Below are 17,206 nucleotides of genomic sequence, written 5' to 3' on the forward strand. Positions count from 1 at the left end.
TTTTATGAGCAGGGTACCTCTAGCTAAGGTCAGCATTCAAACATGGGGAACAAAGTTAAACTGTCAGTGAAGAGCGTCATAGGAACTTTCACTTAAATGTTTCCTATTTCTGAATTTTTCCATATTTTATCAGCAGGTATCTATCACTTCTTAATTCAAAAAGAAATGGTTTTATTATTTAAAACAAAAAGACTCTTTAAAATACACACAATTTTTCTATATGAGGGAATAATACTGATATAAAAGCAAGTAGTAGTTCTCCTCACCCCCATTAACTACACAAATATGGCTTGCAAAATAGCATCTTGCTTAACTATTTTTAGTACAATATCCAAAATTATATTCCCTAACTTAATAAAGATGTTCTAAGCACAAAATATGTGAACAGTATTTTAAATATCAAAACCATATAGGGAAAAGGACAAAAAATGTAAACAGACACTCTTTCCCTCTCTTTTTTAATTCATATTCAAACTCAAATAATCATGGATTCCCCTGCCCCAAATAATTAGAATTGCATTTCATTGTGCCAGTTTCCTCTTTTGGCAAATGTAGATGGCAAGAGATAATAATAATAACTTCTGGAGGGTTGTTGTTAGAATTAAATGGATTAACAAATATAAAAGCTTTGTTTCATGAGTGCCTGGCACTTGCTAAATCCTCAATACTTATTATATTACTATATTATAATATTACTGCTTTTATTATTAATATTGTTCTCTTGGTCAAATGCCTGTTCCTGTCCACTATGTTTTGGTACCTGTTTTTTAGAAGAAGCTCTGAAGTGTTAATTGAACTGCACTGTTTTCTATATTAGATAAGACAGTTGTGCCTTAGGTTAGTTTCAGTCTGAATTCTATCATGGTAATGAGATTTGGGGGAGAAATTCCATAAGGAGTTTTAAAATCCTAGTCAAACTTTTTAAACTTGAAAACAAACTGTGTTTGTAAAAGTTAGTCACCAAACACATCGTGTGTTGGATTCTGTCTTTATAAAACATTTCCATTTAATAAAATAGAATATGTCTTAATGTAAAATATCATATAAATGTAAATCACATTGCTTCTAAATACCAATGGTTTGACTAAACTATAAAAGGGGAAGTTCTCTTTTTAGCAACATGGGTGCCTAAATCTCTCTAGCATAAACATATTTTCAATATGCAATCATACACAGAAGAAAAGTCAAGTCTTAAAATTATGACTTAAGAAAAGATATAATTTAGCACAACAGAGTACATTCTAAAACATACTTTTGATTACAACTAATCTTAAATAATTCTACCCTCACACAGAAAAGAATTTAAGCTACATGATTTTTTTTATATCCATGACTTACCCTTTTTCATATGTGAATTCGTCTTTCAGGGAATTAGCTGATGATTCACCAATAAAGACAGATGGAATGTCAATTTTCTTTAGTACCTCAACTGTATAAAACAATAGTAAAAGTTATTCTTCAAAGCCCACAGTTAGTGTAAAATCAACTTAACTTTCTTTATAATAACAGCAAATATCAATGTAAGTGGAAATAACTATAATCAATTTGAATTGTCTATTAGTTGATTTTCCAGACTGCAGATTTATACCATGATCCAAATGGCCGAGAAACAGGATGACATTCACAACAACAAAAGCTAATAACATTTTGCAGATATACATTACCACACTATCTCAACAGTCCTATGAGACTGAAATATAAATCTTACTCTATTTCCATTTTGATTTACTTGATTTATTCCTGTACAGACATACTTAACTGTTAGAAAAGAAATAAGAGGAAGAAATAAAGTATTTTTTCCCACACATAACTTAATCCCTAAATGAAAAAGTGAAAAAGCTCTTTTTACATACCCGTTCCCAGGAGAGGTGTAAGCCAAAGAATGTAAGAAAAGACCACTTTACAACAGTCTGAAAAATGACACCACACATCTAAGGCTTTCCAGAGTGAAGGGCTGACAAGGGTTCCGAAAGGGCACTGGGCAGGGAGCCTGGTAAATTTCTACTTCCTCCTAAGCTCGGAGTGCAAGTTAAAGCATTGTGTTTTGACCTGTGCCTTACAAAATTTACTTCCATATCTATATTAAAAAACCAAAATCAAATGCCAACAAAAAAAGAACTTTGTAAAAATTACCCACGACTCGAGAAGTAAAATTCGCTTACTGTCATCACGGAAAACAGTCGTAGTTTTAACTATGAGTTACTTTAACGCATTTGGCTTTAGAGAAAGTCCATTTGTTTTCTTTTGTTACATTCTGCACAACAGTTTTGTTCTACATTTCTTTTAAAAACTGCATTATTTATTATTTATTTAAAAGAGGAGAGAGGTGGATGCACATAAAGAAGAACAGAACACAATCATAACCCTTCCCACCCAAAGATAAGGCTTTATTTGAAGCAACAGAAACAGTTCTGTAAGTTTTGACAAATAGGTACCATTATGAAACCACCACCACAATCAAGATAAAAAAATACGTTATCATCCTTCCAAATTCTCTCATGCCCCTTAACAGTCAAGCCCTTGCCACAACCTCAGCAACCACTGATGTATTTTTCTTTAATTCTTACAAAGACAAGTTTAAAAATTTTTAAATCTTAGTATCCTTAATAGAATACATGCTTTTTCATTTTCAGATTGGATTTACACAAATAAAATCATCCATTTCATACATTCCTTGGGTGTGTCTCTGTCTCTCACACACATACACCCACACACACTCCAATATCATATAAGCCCTAAAAGCGAAAGAGCCAAAATGGTTAGCAGAAGAATATTTAATCACTATCTTTGTATTAATAAGATCAATAAATATGAAAAATTTTGTATTAATGGGATCATATAATAATGGGGAAAATTATAGATTTTTTTCCTACTCAATGGTATATCTCAGACATTCTGTCATGTCACTAAATAAATATCCACCTCATAATTTTTAATAGCTGCAGAAGTACTATTATATAATCATACATATTTTAGGAAGATATTTTCTGTCATGTTAGGAGATCTTTCCCTTTCATGTAACAGTTTAAATTTTAATTTATTTGGTAATTAAAGCTTGGAACTGAATGCCCTTTGTAAAATGTTCTACTCTTTCACAAAGATACCCTGATAAACTCAAAGAGGAATTTTTGGCTTGTAACTACTGGCTTATAATTACTGGAAGTAACATAACTTTGAGTTTTGATATCTAATGAGGTGTTAAAAGCTCCTCACTTCAGTCAAAAGGTTAAGAGGGAAATGATGTATACAAATATGAAGAGCCACCTTAGAGACTCCACCACATCGTTTATTTACTGAAAACAAAACCAAATGTTTTCATTCACAAAATACTTTAAAAACACTGAATTTTAATTCTGATCCACAAAATAACTCTGTAAAGCACACATGCCAAGTAGTATTATCGTACCATAGACAGGTTATAATTAAAGTGGTCAAGCCCAACCTCTCTAGATGCACATTCCAATTGCCTGTCCAATATCTCCATTTGAATGCACGATAGATGTTTCCAACAATGTTTCTCAAATGGATCTCTCAATATCTTTTTTCCCTTCATCAGTCCTACTCTTCCTCATCTCTGTAAACAGCATTAACTATTTTCACCTAGTTTCTCAAGTTAAACATTTTGGAGTTCTCCTTTACTCCTCCCCTTCTATTCCTTAGGTCAAACCCTATCAACTTCAGAACACATCCGTAATTCTATCACTTCCCATCACAGTCACTGCTAGTTCTCCTCTGCCACCATCTCTTGCCTGGCTGTTGAACAGTGTTGTAACTGGTCTCTCAGCCAGCACTCCTGCTCATCTTTCACCTTCAGTCTGTTCTCCAAAGAACAACCGAAGTGATCAGATCAGCTCACACCTCTGTTTAAAACCTACATAAAACAAATTCTAAAGTCCTACGATACCCAGCGTGGTCTAGCCTCCGGTTCTCCTCTAACTCCATCCCCTACGATCTCTCTCCCCCTTGTTCACTCTACTGCAGCCGCCCTGACGCTCTGTCGCACCTTTCTGTCACAGCTGCTTTATCCCGGAGCCTTTGCATTTGTCTGCTCTTCTTTTTCCTTGAAACACCCTCCTCCAGAAATCTGCATGGCTTAGCCTTTCACTTCAGACCTAGCTCTAATGTCAAAGCTTCAAGAAACCTTCTCTGATCACCCATCTAAAAACAGCCCTCCTCAGCCTCTCATCCCTGTCACCCTGTATTCCTTTAACCTGGCATGTTTTTCTTCATAGCACTTACCACTCACTACTTGACATATACCATACCTCTATGAGTATTATTCCCACTCTAGAATGTAATGATAATAACCACAGCAATAAAAATTAATAGCAGCTAAAGAATCATTAAACAGCTATTAAGAACCAGGAAGTCTTCTAAATATTTATATGTCATAAGCAACAAGCCAATGACTTGAATGCTCTTATTCTCGACATTTAACATACCAGAAAAGTGAGGCACAGAGATGTTAGGTGATGTTCCCAAGGCCAGACCACTGGTAGCTGGTGGAGCTGGGATTCAAACCTTCTAAGGCCATACCCAGAAACCACACTCTTAACTATATCATTCTGCTACTTCAATGAAAAGTATGAGCAAAGCCTTAAAACTGTATTATTTCCTCTGTAGTCATGATGCCTGAGAGAGTACTTGATGGGGACTAGGCTACCAAAAACTATCTGATGAAGGAAGCAAGCAAGGAAGAAAAGAGAAGAAACAAGCCCACACATATTGATAACTTGCCCTGTTTATACAGCAATCTGCACAGCCTAGACCCAAACTTGAGGTTCAGACTCCTCATCTAGACTCTTTCCACTCTGCCTTATCATGGGTTTTTCCCCATATGCCTTCTTTCATATGATCTTCACAATCTTGTCGGGTTAAAAAAAATTAAAAATACTCACACTTTTATAGATGAAACTAAAGGACTTGGAAAGATCAGTAACTTTTATGAACTAGCGTGAAATAAACCCACATTTCCTAGTCTTGAAGTTCATGTTCATCACATTCTCCTGCCTCCTGAAGATGACAAATGTGACTGACTCAAGGTGACCCTGTCCTATGTCCTACCTGAAACAAAAAACCGACACATTCCTGTGTGAAATGCTGGCAACAAGGGGTCTGTAAAACTTCCTTTTGTTTCCAGATGTCAGAACCATATATTAGGAGAATACGTGCAGTATTCTCCTTGTGGTTATGATCTAAACCTAAAAAGAGTGACAGATACATGCTTATTTTAATAAACCCAAGCTTTCTTTCCTCTACTAGTGACAGCAAAGATGAAAATGGGAAATATCTTTACAGCGTGTTGGATATATAAAATGTTCAAACACATACATACTCAAGGACAGAGCAAAATGCCATGGAAAGTAATCGAAGCAATAAAGTCAAGAACCAAAATTCTGAACAATTTTTGAAATAAAATAACTCAGTTGGAACATTTCCATAGCAACAACAGGATTATATGGTTATGTGCTACTTCTAATATTTAGCACACTTTCCTTAGGAACTGACATGATTATCACATAAAAAGGTTTTATTAGTGACATGAAGCCAAAACAGGTGTCCAAGGGAACTGACAATTCCAAATTGAAAAATTTTTATTAAAAGCATGTTAAAAGAATAAATAGTTTACAAATACTAATCATTTTATTCAACCCAAAACCCTTGAGAAGGTCTTGAGGGTCACTAAACCCTAAGCCCAGGTTTTCAGCAAAACACACAAAAAGTAAATCGCTTCAGTCGTGTCCGACTCTCTGCGACCCCATAGACGGCAGCCCACCAGGCTCTCCCATCCCTGGGATTCTCCAGGCAAGAACACTGGGGTGGGTTGCCATTTCTTCTCCAACGCATGAAAGTGAAAAGTGAAAGTGAAGTCGCTCAGTTGTGTCTGACTCCTAGCGACCCCATGGACTGCAACTTACTCCAACTCTTCACGACCCCATGGACTGCAACTTACCAGGCTCCTCTGTCCATGGGATTTTCCAGGCAAGAGTACTGGAGTGGGGTGCCACTGCCTTCTCCACAAAGAGCAAGTAACTTGCTCAAAATTATACAGTCAATTCAAGCAGGAGCTTGGACTTGAATTCAGGCCTATTTTTTAGAGTGTCTATGCTTTCCATTTTGTTAGTCAAGTGTACAGGTCACAGAAATGACTAATGTGGGAGGTATGTTGTAGGATAATGTTTTAAGGGAGGTGATTAAAGGAGGGGAAGAAACCTGTATCAAATGTGCAGGACCAACAGTATTAGTTTATTTGATAAGTAAAATCCCTTAATCAATTCCTCTAATTCCTATCAGTGGTTGTTAAACTTTCAGTGAAGTGCCAGAAGCTCTTATGGGTACATCATGCATTCTACAATTATGACTTAACCAGCCAGAAGATTAAAATAATCATTTAAAATATAAAGAAAGTAAGGAACTTATCACTAAGTTTTACTTTTTATATATTGTAATTTTGCCCTAGATTGTATTAGGAATAAGAAGGAAAAGAGTTGCAGGAGACATGGGTTTGATCCCTGGGTCGGGAAGATCCCCTGGAGTTGGAAATGACAACCCACTCCAGCATTCTTGCCTGGGAAATCCCATGGATAGAGCAGCCTGGTGGGCTACAGTCCATGGGGTCGCCGAGAGTTGGACACAACTCAGCGACTGAGCACAGCAACAACGAAGAATAATGTCCCGTGTTATAAAAAGATTTTTTGGTCAAGAAATCCAAAATATTCCCTATTGAGGATACAGTTAAAGTCCTAAATACATTGCAATGGAGTATATCAATCCATGCCTTGTATGTCTGCTCTCTGCTGCAAACTCTTTCTTGCATATATGATTCAATGCAACTTAATAACAAGAGGTATTATGGATATATACTAAAAGAAAAAGAAAAACAAAATACTTAATCATGAATGTTGGCAGTTTATTTAGTGTATCTGGGGTTCTGATCCCAACTGCCAATGTACATGGGCATCTTCCTCACACCATGAAACAACTCAATTCAATGCTGACATTATCTAACTCGAGATGGCATCAGATTCCACAGGCTAAGGGTCTGGTCTCACAAGAATCCCCACCCCCAACTTCAGACACCAGCCACAAGTCTAAGTTGTCACCTTTGCTTCTGACCTACCAGTTACAGACTGGAGGTTTCAACAATCCTTACCCCATGTGTTCAATTAATTTGCTAGAGCAGTTCACAGAACTCAAAGAAACATTTTATTTACTAGATTACCAGTTTATTAAGAAAGGATATAATTCAGAAACAAGCAGATGAAAGAGATGTATAGGGCAAGGGATATGGGAAGGGATGCATGCCCTCTCCAGGGGAGGGCAGCTTTCCCAGCATCTCCACTTTCACCAACCCAGAAGCTCACTGAACCTGTCCTTGTAGGTTTTCGTGGTGGCTTCACTACATAGGCATGAATGACTAAACCACTGGCCACTGAGGTGGGGCTGAAAGTTCCAATCCTCTAATCACCTAGTTAGTTCTCCGAGCAACCAGCCCCATCATTTGGTGGGGGCCAAAAGGAGCCTTATCACCATAAAGGAGACACCTTTATCACTCTCAATAAATTAAGTGAAAGCATACAGCTTAAAAATCAGTCTGATTAAAGCCAGTTGTTTCATTAAAATTAGCTCATTTTCCCTACAAGCTAATATTTCACAGAGAATAAGGAAAGATATTGCCACTTTGAACAAAAAGGTATAGGCATGCCAATATATATTAAGAGGCCAATAATAACCAACTGGTATAAGAGAGCACAAGTATGTGGCTTTGACATTCCACAGGAATACAGTAGCTACTTAGTATTTCTGCATATTCTAAAATTTAATGTTGTGAATCTCTAAATAAATCACAAAACTTCTCCTATGGCATCCTTAACTCAACAGGCTTCTCTCTATTTAAAGCTTTGGTTTTTCCTTTAGCTTTTACCAAAATATCAACACATCCTCGAAAATGAAACACATGGGTTAAAAACAAACAAACAAACCAGCAACAAGAACAAACTGTTCAGGAAAGAACAAGTCAATTCCACTTATACTGCGAGCAAAGTTATCCCAAGGGGATTAGAAACTGGAAATTATCTTTCTGATGGGGAAGAAATTTTGCTTTCTAGAACAGAAAACGAAAGAAGAGAGACTCTGGTAAATTTTAGTTTTGAACGACTGGTCAAACAGGAGAGAAGAAAAGTGATACCTGTACTTACTGTCGTTGGATCCCATGCTAATGAGGTCATCGGAGTCAACATTGTGGACTATGGCTGCTTTGTAGCCTGCTCTCTGTGCATTTAAAACCTGCAAGTCAGAAAACAGTCACGGTGTGAGGATGTGCCACAAGGTCCCTCAACTTCCACAAACATAAATCAACAACTCCAAAAAGGACAGACTAGATGTGTATATATACAGACCGATCTCAAGAGTGTTCTTGAAACATAACCTTATACAATTGATTATCAAGGACTTCTATAGATATCTTCTTGATTTCACTCAAGGTACTAAGTGAAATGAGAGGTAAATAAAGGACGATGTGTAAGCTACCTACCAAAAGGACGGAAAGCACTAACCCTGTCCAGCGCTAACGGGATACAGACGTGGGACCACGCTCAAGAGCCATCAGCCCTTGAGAAGCCAAACCTACCTCCACCACTACTTAGTGCAATAAACTCGGGGCAAATTGCTCTTCTTCCTTAACCCTCAGTCTCCCCAAGTTTAAAACAGAATAGCAACAATACTTCTATCATATGTAAAATAATTTTAAAATGCTTAACACATTATGATTCAAAGAAATAAGTAAAATAAAAGCTATTCTTATTACTAGCTTTATCAACAACCGTTTTCTTTAGAAAGCTTTTCTAAAGCTTCGAAAAAATTAAAAATAAAAATACTCCAGCCTTAAGTTGCTGACTCTGGTTCTATTTAGCTATATAATCTTTCCTAAAACTAGCTTCCAAAATATTAATAGTCAGTTTCACACCAGAAGAATATGGCTAGCTATGTAGTAGAATTTTACTAAAGCAAAGATCTGAAAAGTATGCAACACATGTTACCATACCTCACTTTTAAAGTAACAGTCTGTTTTAAACAAAAATAAACCCAGACTAACCTCTTATTGTACCACCTTTGAACCATTTGGTAAAAATGAAGGCTATTATTTGCATACTGGTTAAATAAAATGAAAACTGGATATGTAAATATATATATAATAGTTTTGAATACTTTGAAAATTATATACATATAATTCTAAATACTTAATATGGCAAGAAATTTGAAATATATCCCCTTATAATCACTGCATAGTGATATGTCTGAAAGTTCCTTTATAATATCAATACTTCTAAAATTAATTTTAAAAAATAATTCCCAGAAGATCTAATACTAGCTCTGTTTTAGTTATCAGCATAACAATGATTCAAAATTCTACAGTAATTCAATAAAGACCTGCATCAAGCTGCAAAGAGTAAGGGAAAGTCCAAAAAGTCAAGTTCCTAAGAATAAAACAAATGCCCAAGTGCTCAGCAGATTGGACTTGGATGGCAGGTAAAGAAACGAGGCTCACGCAGTCAGCCCCGTTCAGGCAAAAAAGAGCAAACTTCCCTTCCACACTGCCCTGACTCCACAACTACCTCACAGATCAAAGTCAGAATTCTGAAAGAGATGATAATGTGGGTTAGTCAGAACAATTTTATCTTATCACTGAAAAAAAAATCTAAATCTGCAAATGCCTCAAAGAATTAATATTTTGTCTCTCTGTGGGTATGCTTACTCACTAAGTCATGTCTGATTCCGAAACCCCATGGACTGTAGCCCCCCAGACTCCTCTGTCCAGGGGATTTTCCAGGCAAGAGTACTGACGTGGGTGCCTTTTCCTTTTCCAGGGGATATTCCTGACCCAGGGATCAAACCCACATCTCCTGCATCGCAGGCAAGTTCTTAACCACTGAGCCGTGAGGGAAGCCTTTACAGTCTCTGTAACTCCTGTGAAACAGCAGGCTGACAGAGCAAGCACTCATTAAACGTTTCCAGAATGAAAATGTGTACATGCTTAAATCAGTAGCTCATATTATAACATTACAAATACAAGAGAGAAAATTGTGTGTGTGTTAGTTGCTCAGTTGCGTCCAACTCTTTGCAACGCCATGGGTTACAGCCGGTCAGTGTCCTCTGTCCATGGAATTCCAGGTAAGAATATTGGGGTGGGCAGCCATTTCCTTTTCCAGGAGATCTTCCCGACCCAGGGATCAAACCCGGGACTCTAAGTTTTTTTAATGAATCAAAATAGCATAAATAGTTCACCAACATAGGACCTACTGCTCTAGTGTTCGGAATAATGACAAGAAAACCAACCCACCAACAAACCTGTTACAAGGAATGTTCTGTAGTCATGCGAGGAAAAGTCAATAACCCCCCCCCAAAAAAAGTTTACTACTTTTTGCCTGTGTGTGCATGTTTTAATTTTAGGTGGATTTTGTTATCCAACTATAATTTTAAAAATGTCAACCTCTACAGTCTTTTACCCGTAGATTTTATTGCTTTACAAGGGGAGAAAAAAATAAATCTCTCAAGACGGATTTAATAGTTTCTAAACCTTATCTGCTACTTATATATTAACCTTTTATTTACTCATTACATTTTCATAGCAGGACAGACTTCACTTAGCTTTTATTTAAACTAAAGTATACTTGGTTGGGGTTGCTATTAGTTTATTGGATGCTTTAATGACCGTTTAATTGTTCCTAAAAACACTAAACAAGTAACTACAGAGAAATGTTTCTCTCACAAATCCAAAAAGCAAGTGTTTCCAAAGATACAATTTAAGAACTACAAAATTTATATCAAAAGCTGTTCTCTCCTTATATAAAACTTAAGTTTTACTTTTCTTTGTAAAGCCAACTAATACACAAAGTCACTGAAATTGCGATTTGACTTGTTTCCCTGAAAAATATGTATTTGTGAGCAAAGATACAACATGTTAGGATACAGAGAAAAGTGGTCCCAGGAACTATGATAAAGTGTAGGTAAAAACAACACAGTTCAGTTTAGTAAATATTTGTTGAATTTACATAACATGTAAGGTGCTGTGTGTTGGGCACAATGCAGAACTTAAAGGTGAATCAGAAACGATCATTATCCTCAAGGGGACTCAATACTCCCGGACATCCCAACAGGCCAGCTGCGTTCCAGCCTCTCTACTTGCTCAGGCTACCATCTCTGCCTGGAACAGCCTTTGGGTTCTGAGTGCCTGATCAGGCTTCAAATTCCATCACCTCCATGAAGGCTATCCTGTTCCACGCCCTATTCTAATGCCCTGGTCCACATGCTGTCCCAAGCACCCATGTAGCTGCTTCCCACTTGGTATATATGCCTGTTATAATGTTCTTAAAGATCTTCTATAGTGTCTTATATTTATGCATTATACATACTATCCCATTTATAAAACAAGGCTGTATGGAGTCCTTTAATCTTCTGCAGTTGCCTATGCGTAAAGACAAAATAGCATGACTCTTAAAAGAGGCTTCCTGAACTGCAAATTGTTAAAAATCACCGATATGAAACAATCTGCTATGTGTGTAACTAAATTTAGCCAGTAGTTTCTGAAAACTGCATTGAGCAACTGAGGAAATATGTTTCTTTCACACATCCAAAATGCAATTGGTTCCATAAATACAATATAAAATTAGATTAATATCAAAAGCTGTTCTCTAATTAAAAAATAAAATTCTTAAAATAGAAAACCACTAAAATAGGAAGGAGTTTTGTAAGCACAAGTGTGAATTCCAGAAAATAGCAATATGTTTAAAAATTTAATAAGAAGGCTTCCCCAAGACGTTTGTTATTGCTATTGATTTTTAAAATAAAGCAATGAAATTAAATCAAAGAAACACATTAACATATGGACCAATGGGCTTACGAATACAAACAAGGAGAATATATTCATGTTATGAACTGCAAAAATCATGTGTCAGTCAAATTAAATTAGACTTTTAAAACTATGCAGCAGCTGGTATTTTCAAAAACACAGGAAGCAGAAATAAGGCCTAAATAATCAGTAAGCATGTGCAAGGTTTCACATTCATAAAATGCAATCTCAAATATGTTGTCAGATGGAAGCAGAGAACTCAAAGATTCGTTAATAAAAAGCAGGCACAGTGAACAAACCTAAATTTCAAAACAGCCATCAAACAGAAAATTGCACAAAAAGACCTTCTGAATTGAACTGCAAACGTGCCTTTTTAAGGAGACTCAAACTGTGCTAAATGTACTAGTTTACATCTAATCAACCAATTAACTGCAACTAAATCATGTAGACCAGGCAGCACCTAATCACAAATTTTAAAGAGATGTGGGACTGCCGACTTGTTACTATAAATAGCCAGGATACAAGAAGACAGCAGACTGCTGATGGAAGAGCACTCAATGAGACAGGCTCTAAAAGGAATCCTGGGAATGAAATAACAGTTCATCTTATTTCCAGACTGCACAAACTGGTGATACTGACACTCACAAACAGACCTTGTGAGAAGAAAGAATTCACTGTGTTGTCAAGATGATCGTAAGGAGAAATTTTTTAAGGGACACGCAGGCATGAGGAGGTGGAGGGAACTGTTGATAGAATATATACAACAAGGTTCCAGACCAAAGGCTACATCTCTGAATAAAAGAAGCCTCATGTGCTGGTGCCTTACATATATTATCTCTAATATCTGATAGAACTCTACCATGTAGATATTCTTTTCAATATTCTAGAAATGAATAAAGACGGGTAAACGAAAATACCCTAAGGTCACACTTAGGCAGAGCCGAGATTTGAAAATAATTTTATTTGATTAGATAGAGAAGCACAGAGTTTCCCAATGAATCAGAATGAGAAACAGGATCACTAACCTTATGTAACATTTTACAAATGTCTAAAAAGAGGGATTAAGAAAGAGGTCACTTTAAGGGATCACTTTCTTTGATATAATAAAGCACCCAAACTCACATGACATCATTTATCTTAAAATCTTACGGGCAAAATAAAACATACAAATCAGAGTATAAGCCAAAAAGAAAAGTGCTCAAATAGTGTGGTAGTTTATAAAAACTTTATAAAAACAGATTTTATAGGACCTCAAACATTTTAATAAAGAGATGAAAGCTGCATTAACAGGAAAGAGTTGTGGGGAAATTTCTCATGTTAAGAGGAAGACAGAAATAACAAGGCAAAAGGCAGGACTGAGGCATATTTAAGGCATATTAAAAACAAAACACAAAGAAGGACCTCAATAAGTGAAAAAGAGTGTTACAGAAAGGAAGACTCTAATCCCAGCAGAGGAGTTAAAACTATACTCCTGGAAGGAGGTTATCTGGGCTCAAATTCTGACTCTGTTGCATACAAGCTGCATACACTTAGGCGAATAACTCCAGTAAAATGAGCATAATAATACACCCAACTTAAAGAGTCACTCTGAGGATTAAATCACTTAATACATGGACAGCACTTAAAACAGTGCTTAAACAGTTCCTGGCACACATTAATAAGTGCTAGTTACGACTACTGTCTTTGCTGTTTAATTTCACAGTTGCTGTCGGAGAGTCAGAGGTTAGAGAGACGGGGAAGAAGGACAGATAGGACTGTATCTTGAAGGCCATTCAGCAAAGTAGACGTGGGGTCTTCCCTGTTAAGGGTTCCCATTCCCTTCTCCAGGGGATCTTCCCAACCAGGGATCGAACGCAGGTCTCCTGCACCGCAGGCAGACTCTTTACCATCTGAATCACCAGGAACCTTAAGGGCTCACAATAGGCACTGGAATAAGGGGGTGGCATGGCTAAAGCAATGTTTTAGAACAATCTGGCAATACTTTGATATGGAGAAGACAGACTGAAGATTTGGAAGTTGTTATGACAAGGCAGGATGACTACAATGATGTGAAATATTTTCATGCTTCTTCAAAGCCAATTTTTTTGAAACTAAGAAACTTAGGAATGTACTTAACCAAAAATGGGAAAGCTGAGAAACAGAGCTTGTTTTCAAGAGGAAGAAGAGAATGGTTCTGAGCTCACTAAACTTGAGAGGTAGGGAGGTTTCTATATACAGATTTCCTAGGTGGGTAGAATATAAAATATCAGGACCTGAGGTTTAAATTTACATATTTTCAGCAAATTAATTCATTCAACAAATATCTGGAATAAAGATCGCTACCTGGTTGTGGAAAATAATTAAACTTGTAATAAAACATAATCCACTCACAGTTTTATATATCTTACAGTCTCCAACGTCCTTTAAGTTCCATACATGAACTAAATTTAAGTGCACTTTGATTTTCCCGAGAGGACACACTACAAATAAGCATATCTGTGTATACTTATCTCTAGGTATATACCTGCAAGAATGCTAAAAATGTTATGAGGTAACTTTTCTTGATGAAAGAGAACCATGAAAAGAACCTCATCATTATATCAGACAGTAGTCTGGATGTTCATGTAAAATGAGACACACTTGGAACATTTTTTTATTTGAAATGTATTTACAGTTCTGAAGTCTTTAACTGAATTCTAGTGTTATTTTTCCCTTGCATGAAGAATAATTTTAATGTTTGAACAACAGTGCAAAGGCAAGCTAAAAACAGGATTATTGAAGACAGACAGACGATACTCCATGAACACTGTACATGTATCCCCTACAGATGTCCCTTGTTTCTGATGTTATCTGCCTTCAGGTGCTGGGCAAAAGATGTTTGAGAATAGTAGCCATTTATAATATATCCTCTTCTGATTTGAATGATAATACAACCTTTAGTTCATTATTTCAACATTTTTATTAAGTGTTAAAAGGTCATTAATTTTAATTGGGAAGTTGAAAGAAAATACTATACTGAAATATTCCAGCCTGTAATTCATGCAGAATTAAAATATGTGATCTATACATGGAATCTAATATATGACACAAATGAACCCATCTATGAAACAGAAACAGAATCGGGGACACAGAAGATAGATTAGTGGTTGCCAAGGGGGAGAGTGGTAGGATAGGGATGGATGGAGATTTGGGGATCAGCAGATGCAAACTGGTATATATAGAATAGAGCACAGGGAACTATACTCAATATCCTGTGATAAATCAGAATGGAGAAGAATATATGTATAGCTGAGTCATTTTGCTATATGGCAGTAATTAACAACACAACATTGTAAATCAACTATACTCCAATAAAAACAAAACCAAAACGTGATCTAGAGGGGAATTTCAGTGATGACTTACAGTTTTATTCACTAAAGAAGTAATAAGACTAGAACTACAGGGACTCCCCTGGTAGTCCAGGGGTTAAAACTTGGGCTCCCAACACAGAGAGGCCGGGTGTGATCTCTGGTGGGGGGCAGAGTCCCATCTGCAGCACAGCAGGGCCAGAAAGTGAAGGAACAGAGGCAGAGAAAGACGTAATAAATATTAGGGAAGCTCCACTATTATGGTTTATGTATCAATAAGAAAAATACATCTATCTGGAGATGTAATTTCACTGCTTAATTAACACCAGGAAGAGAATGACAAGATATTCTTGCACTCCCATTGAATCAGGTGATACCTTCAGTGATTGAAAAGCTCTGTATTTTCTTCTTGCTCTCAATCTGCTTCCCTGCAGAAGGGTATGTACTCCATTTATCAGATAGGATATACTACCTAATTATGTATACACACACACACATATAACATATATACTAATACTCTATATTATTATAGTTATTTATCAATTATCAATAATAAATTTCCTAAGTGTGGTAACTGTATTTTGTGAACATGGAGGAGAACGCTGCTGTAGGAAAGAGAGGAATAAGACATAAAAGATTCAACTCTTAAAATAAAGACAAAATATCAATACTTGGGAATTACAAACAACATTAACTTCTGCAGGATACATCTGTTTTCATCTTTGTTATTATATACACCACAAGCTTTTGTCTTGAATAAGTTATTTTTTTAATACCGATCTGGGTACTTTGACAACCTGATACATTTTAATCAAGCCAATGTCACATAATTAACCTCACACAGAGTAATTTTCAACTTCCATAGTTCATTAAATGACATAAATGTACACTAATCTCAGCATGTTCTCAAAAATATAATAAAACCACAGTCCTGCTATCTTAATAGAAATCACAATACTAGAAATATAAATTTGTGATAATTTAAAGTATTACTTTAAAAATTAACAGAAGATCATTGTTTCATGTGTGTCAGTAAAAGCATTAATTATCAGAAAATTAATCCTGACATCACCTTGAAAAATAAGAGATCTGATAAAATAACAGTCAGAGCACTTTGAATGCCAGACTTCATGTTTCCTAAGGAACCATCTTGTTCACTAGCATGTATCTCCAGCCTAGAAGAATCTCTCACATAAATACTTATTTAGTCAAACTAAATCATAACTAGGGTAACTATCTATCCAGTCCTACCCAGAAAGACATACGCCATAAAAATGCAATTTCTTTATATTTATGGCTTACTTCCCCCTTAAAAACATACCAAAAATTTTACTTCAGTCATCGTGGATAAAAAGTTTTTCTGAAATATTCTGCATCTTCCTAGCTGTCTCAGTTAAAAGACAACAAACGTGATTCGACCTTTTCCAATGACTTGGGACCATCGTGAAGACGCTCTACTACTCCTAGTGCTTTCTGCTCAGTGCTGACAGTGCCACCTCCTCTCTCTGCATTCAGACTACTAGCAGCCGTTAACCTTGCTCCACTCTTACATTCTTCTCTACAATGCAGAAACAAAGGAGAAAACCTGATTAGAATTCTATCCTTAAAAACAACAAAAAAAGTACAGAAAAAGTTCCAAGAAAAAGTCATCAGGAAAAGTACACGGTTTTAAACGCTGGAATTTCATGACATTATGGTGATACCAAGGCGTGTTTCCTTCTTTTATCTTAGGTTATATACTGAGAGCACTGACCTTTTGATAAATGGCATGTTACAAACATACAAGTTTATTTCTTATTTAGGCTGAGAGATAAATTGAATTTGTTTCATTAGAAAATTTGGGGGGCAGGGCTGGTAAAATTTGCAAAATCAGCAAAGCCACACTTACTCGTTTCAAGTAGAGCAGAAAACAAACCAGAATCCATGGAACTTTAAAAATTACTTAAAGATCTTATGTTATATCCCAGCGACAGGTTTTAAAGTCAATCTTTGTATATGGGAATGCAATTTTAAATATTGCGGGTACTGAACA

At 36.2% G+C, this 17,206-nt stretch overlaps 1 protein-coding gene across 4 annotated transcripts in view; it reads right to left on the reverse strand.

Moving 5' to 3' along the window:
- RNF13 (ring finger protein 13) overlaps positions 1 to 17,206 on the reverse strand; it is a 120,450-nt gene that overhangs the window by 38,257 nt on the left and 64,987 nt on the right. For 3 of the 4 annotated variants that reach the window (XM_070466598.1, XM_020911432.2, XM_070466597.1), the window contains 2 exons: positions 8,199 to 8,286; positions 1,339 to 1,429 (listed from right to left, as the gene is read on the reverse strand). In XM_070466598.1, coding sequence (XP_070322699.1) covers positions 1,339 to 1,429; positions 8,199 to 8,286 — 179 coding nt within the window. Of the gene's footprint in view, positions 1 to 1,338; positions 1,430 to 8,188; positions 8,287 to 17,206 lie in introns of all 4 variants that reach the window. The other variant, XM_070466599.1, reaches the window with a different exon arrangement.

This window comes from Odocoileus virginianus, chromosome 4 (genome assembly GCF_023699985.2).
Source record: "Odocoileus virginianus isolate 20LAN1187 ecotype Illinois chromosome 4, Ovbor_1.2, whole genome shotgun sequence".
NCBI classification, from domain to species: domain Eukaryota; kingdom Metazoa; phylum Chordata; class Mammalia; order Artiodactyla; family Cervidae; genus Odocoileus; species Odocoileus virginianus.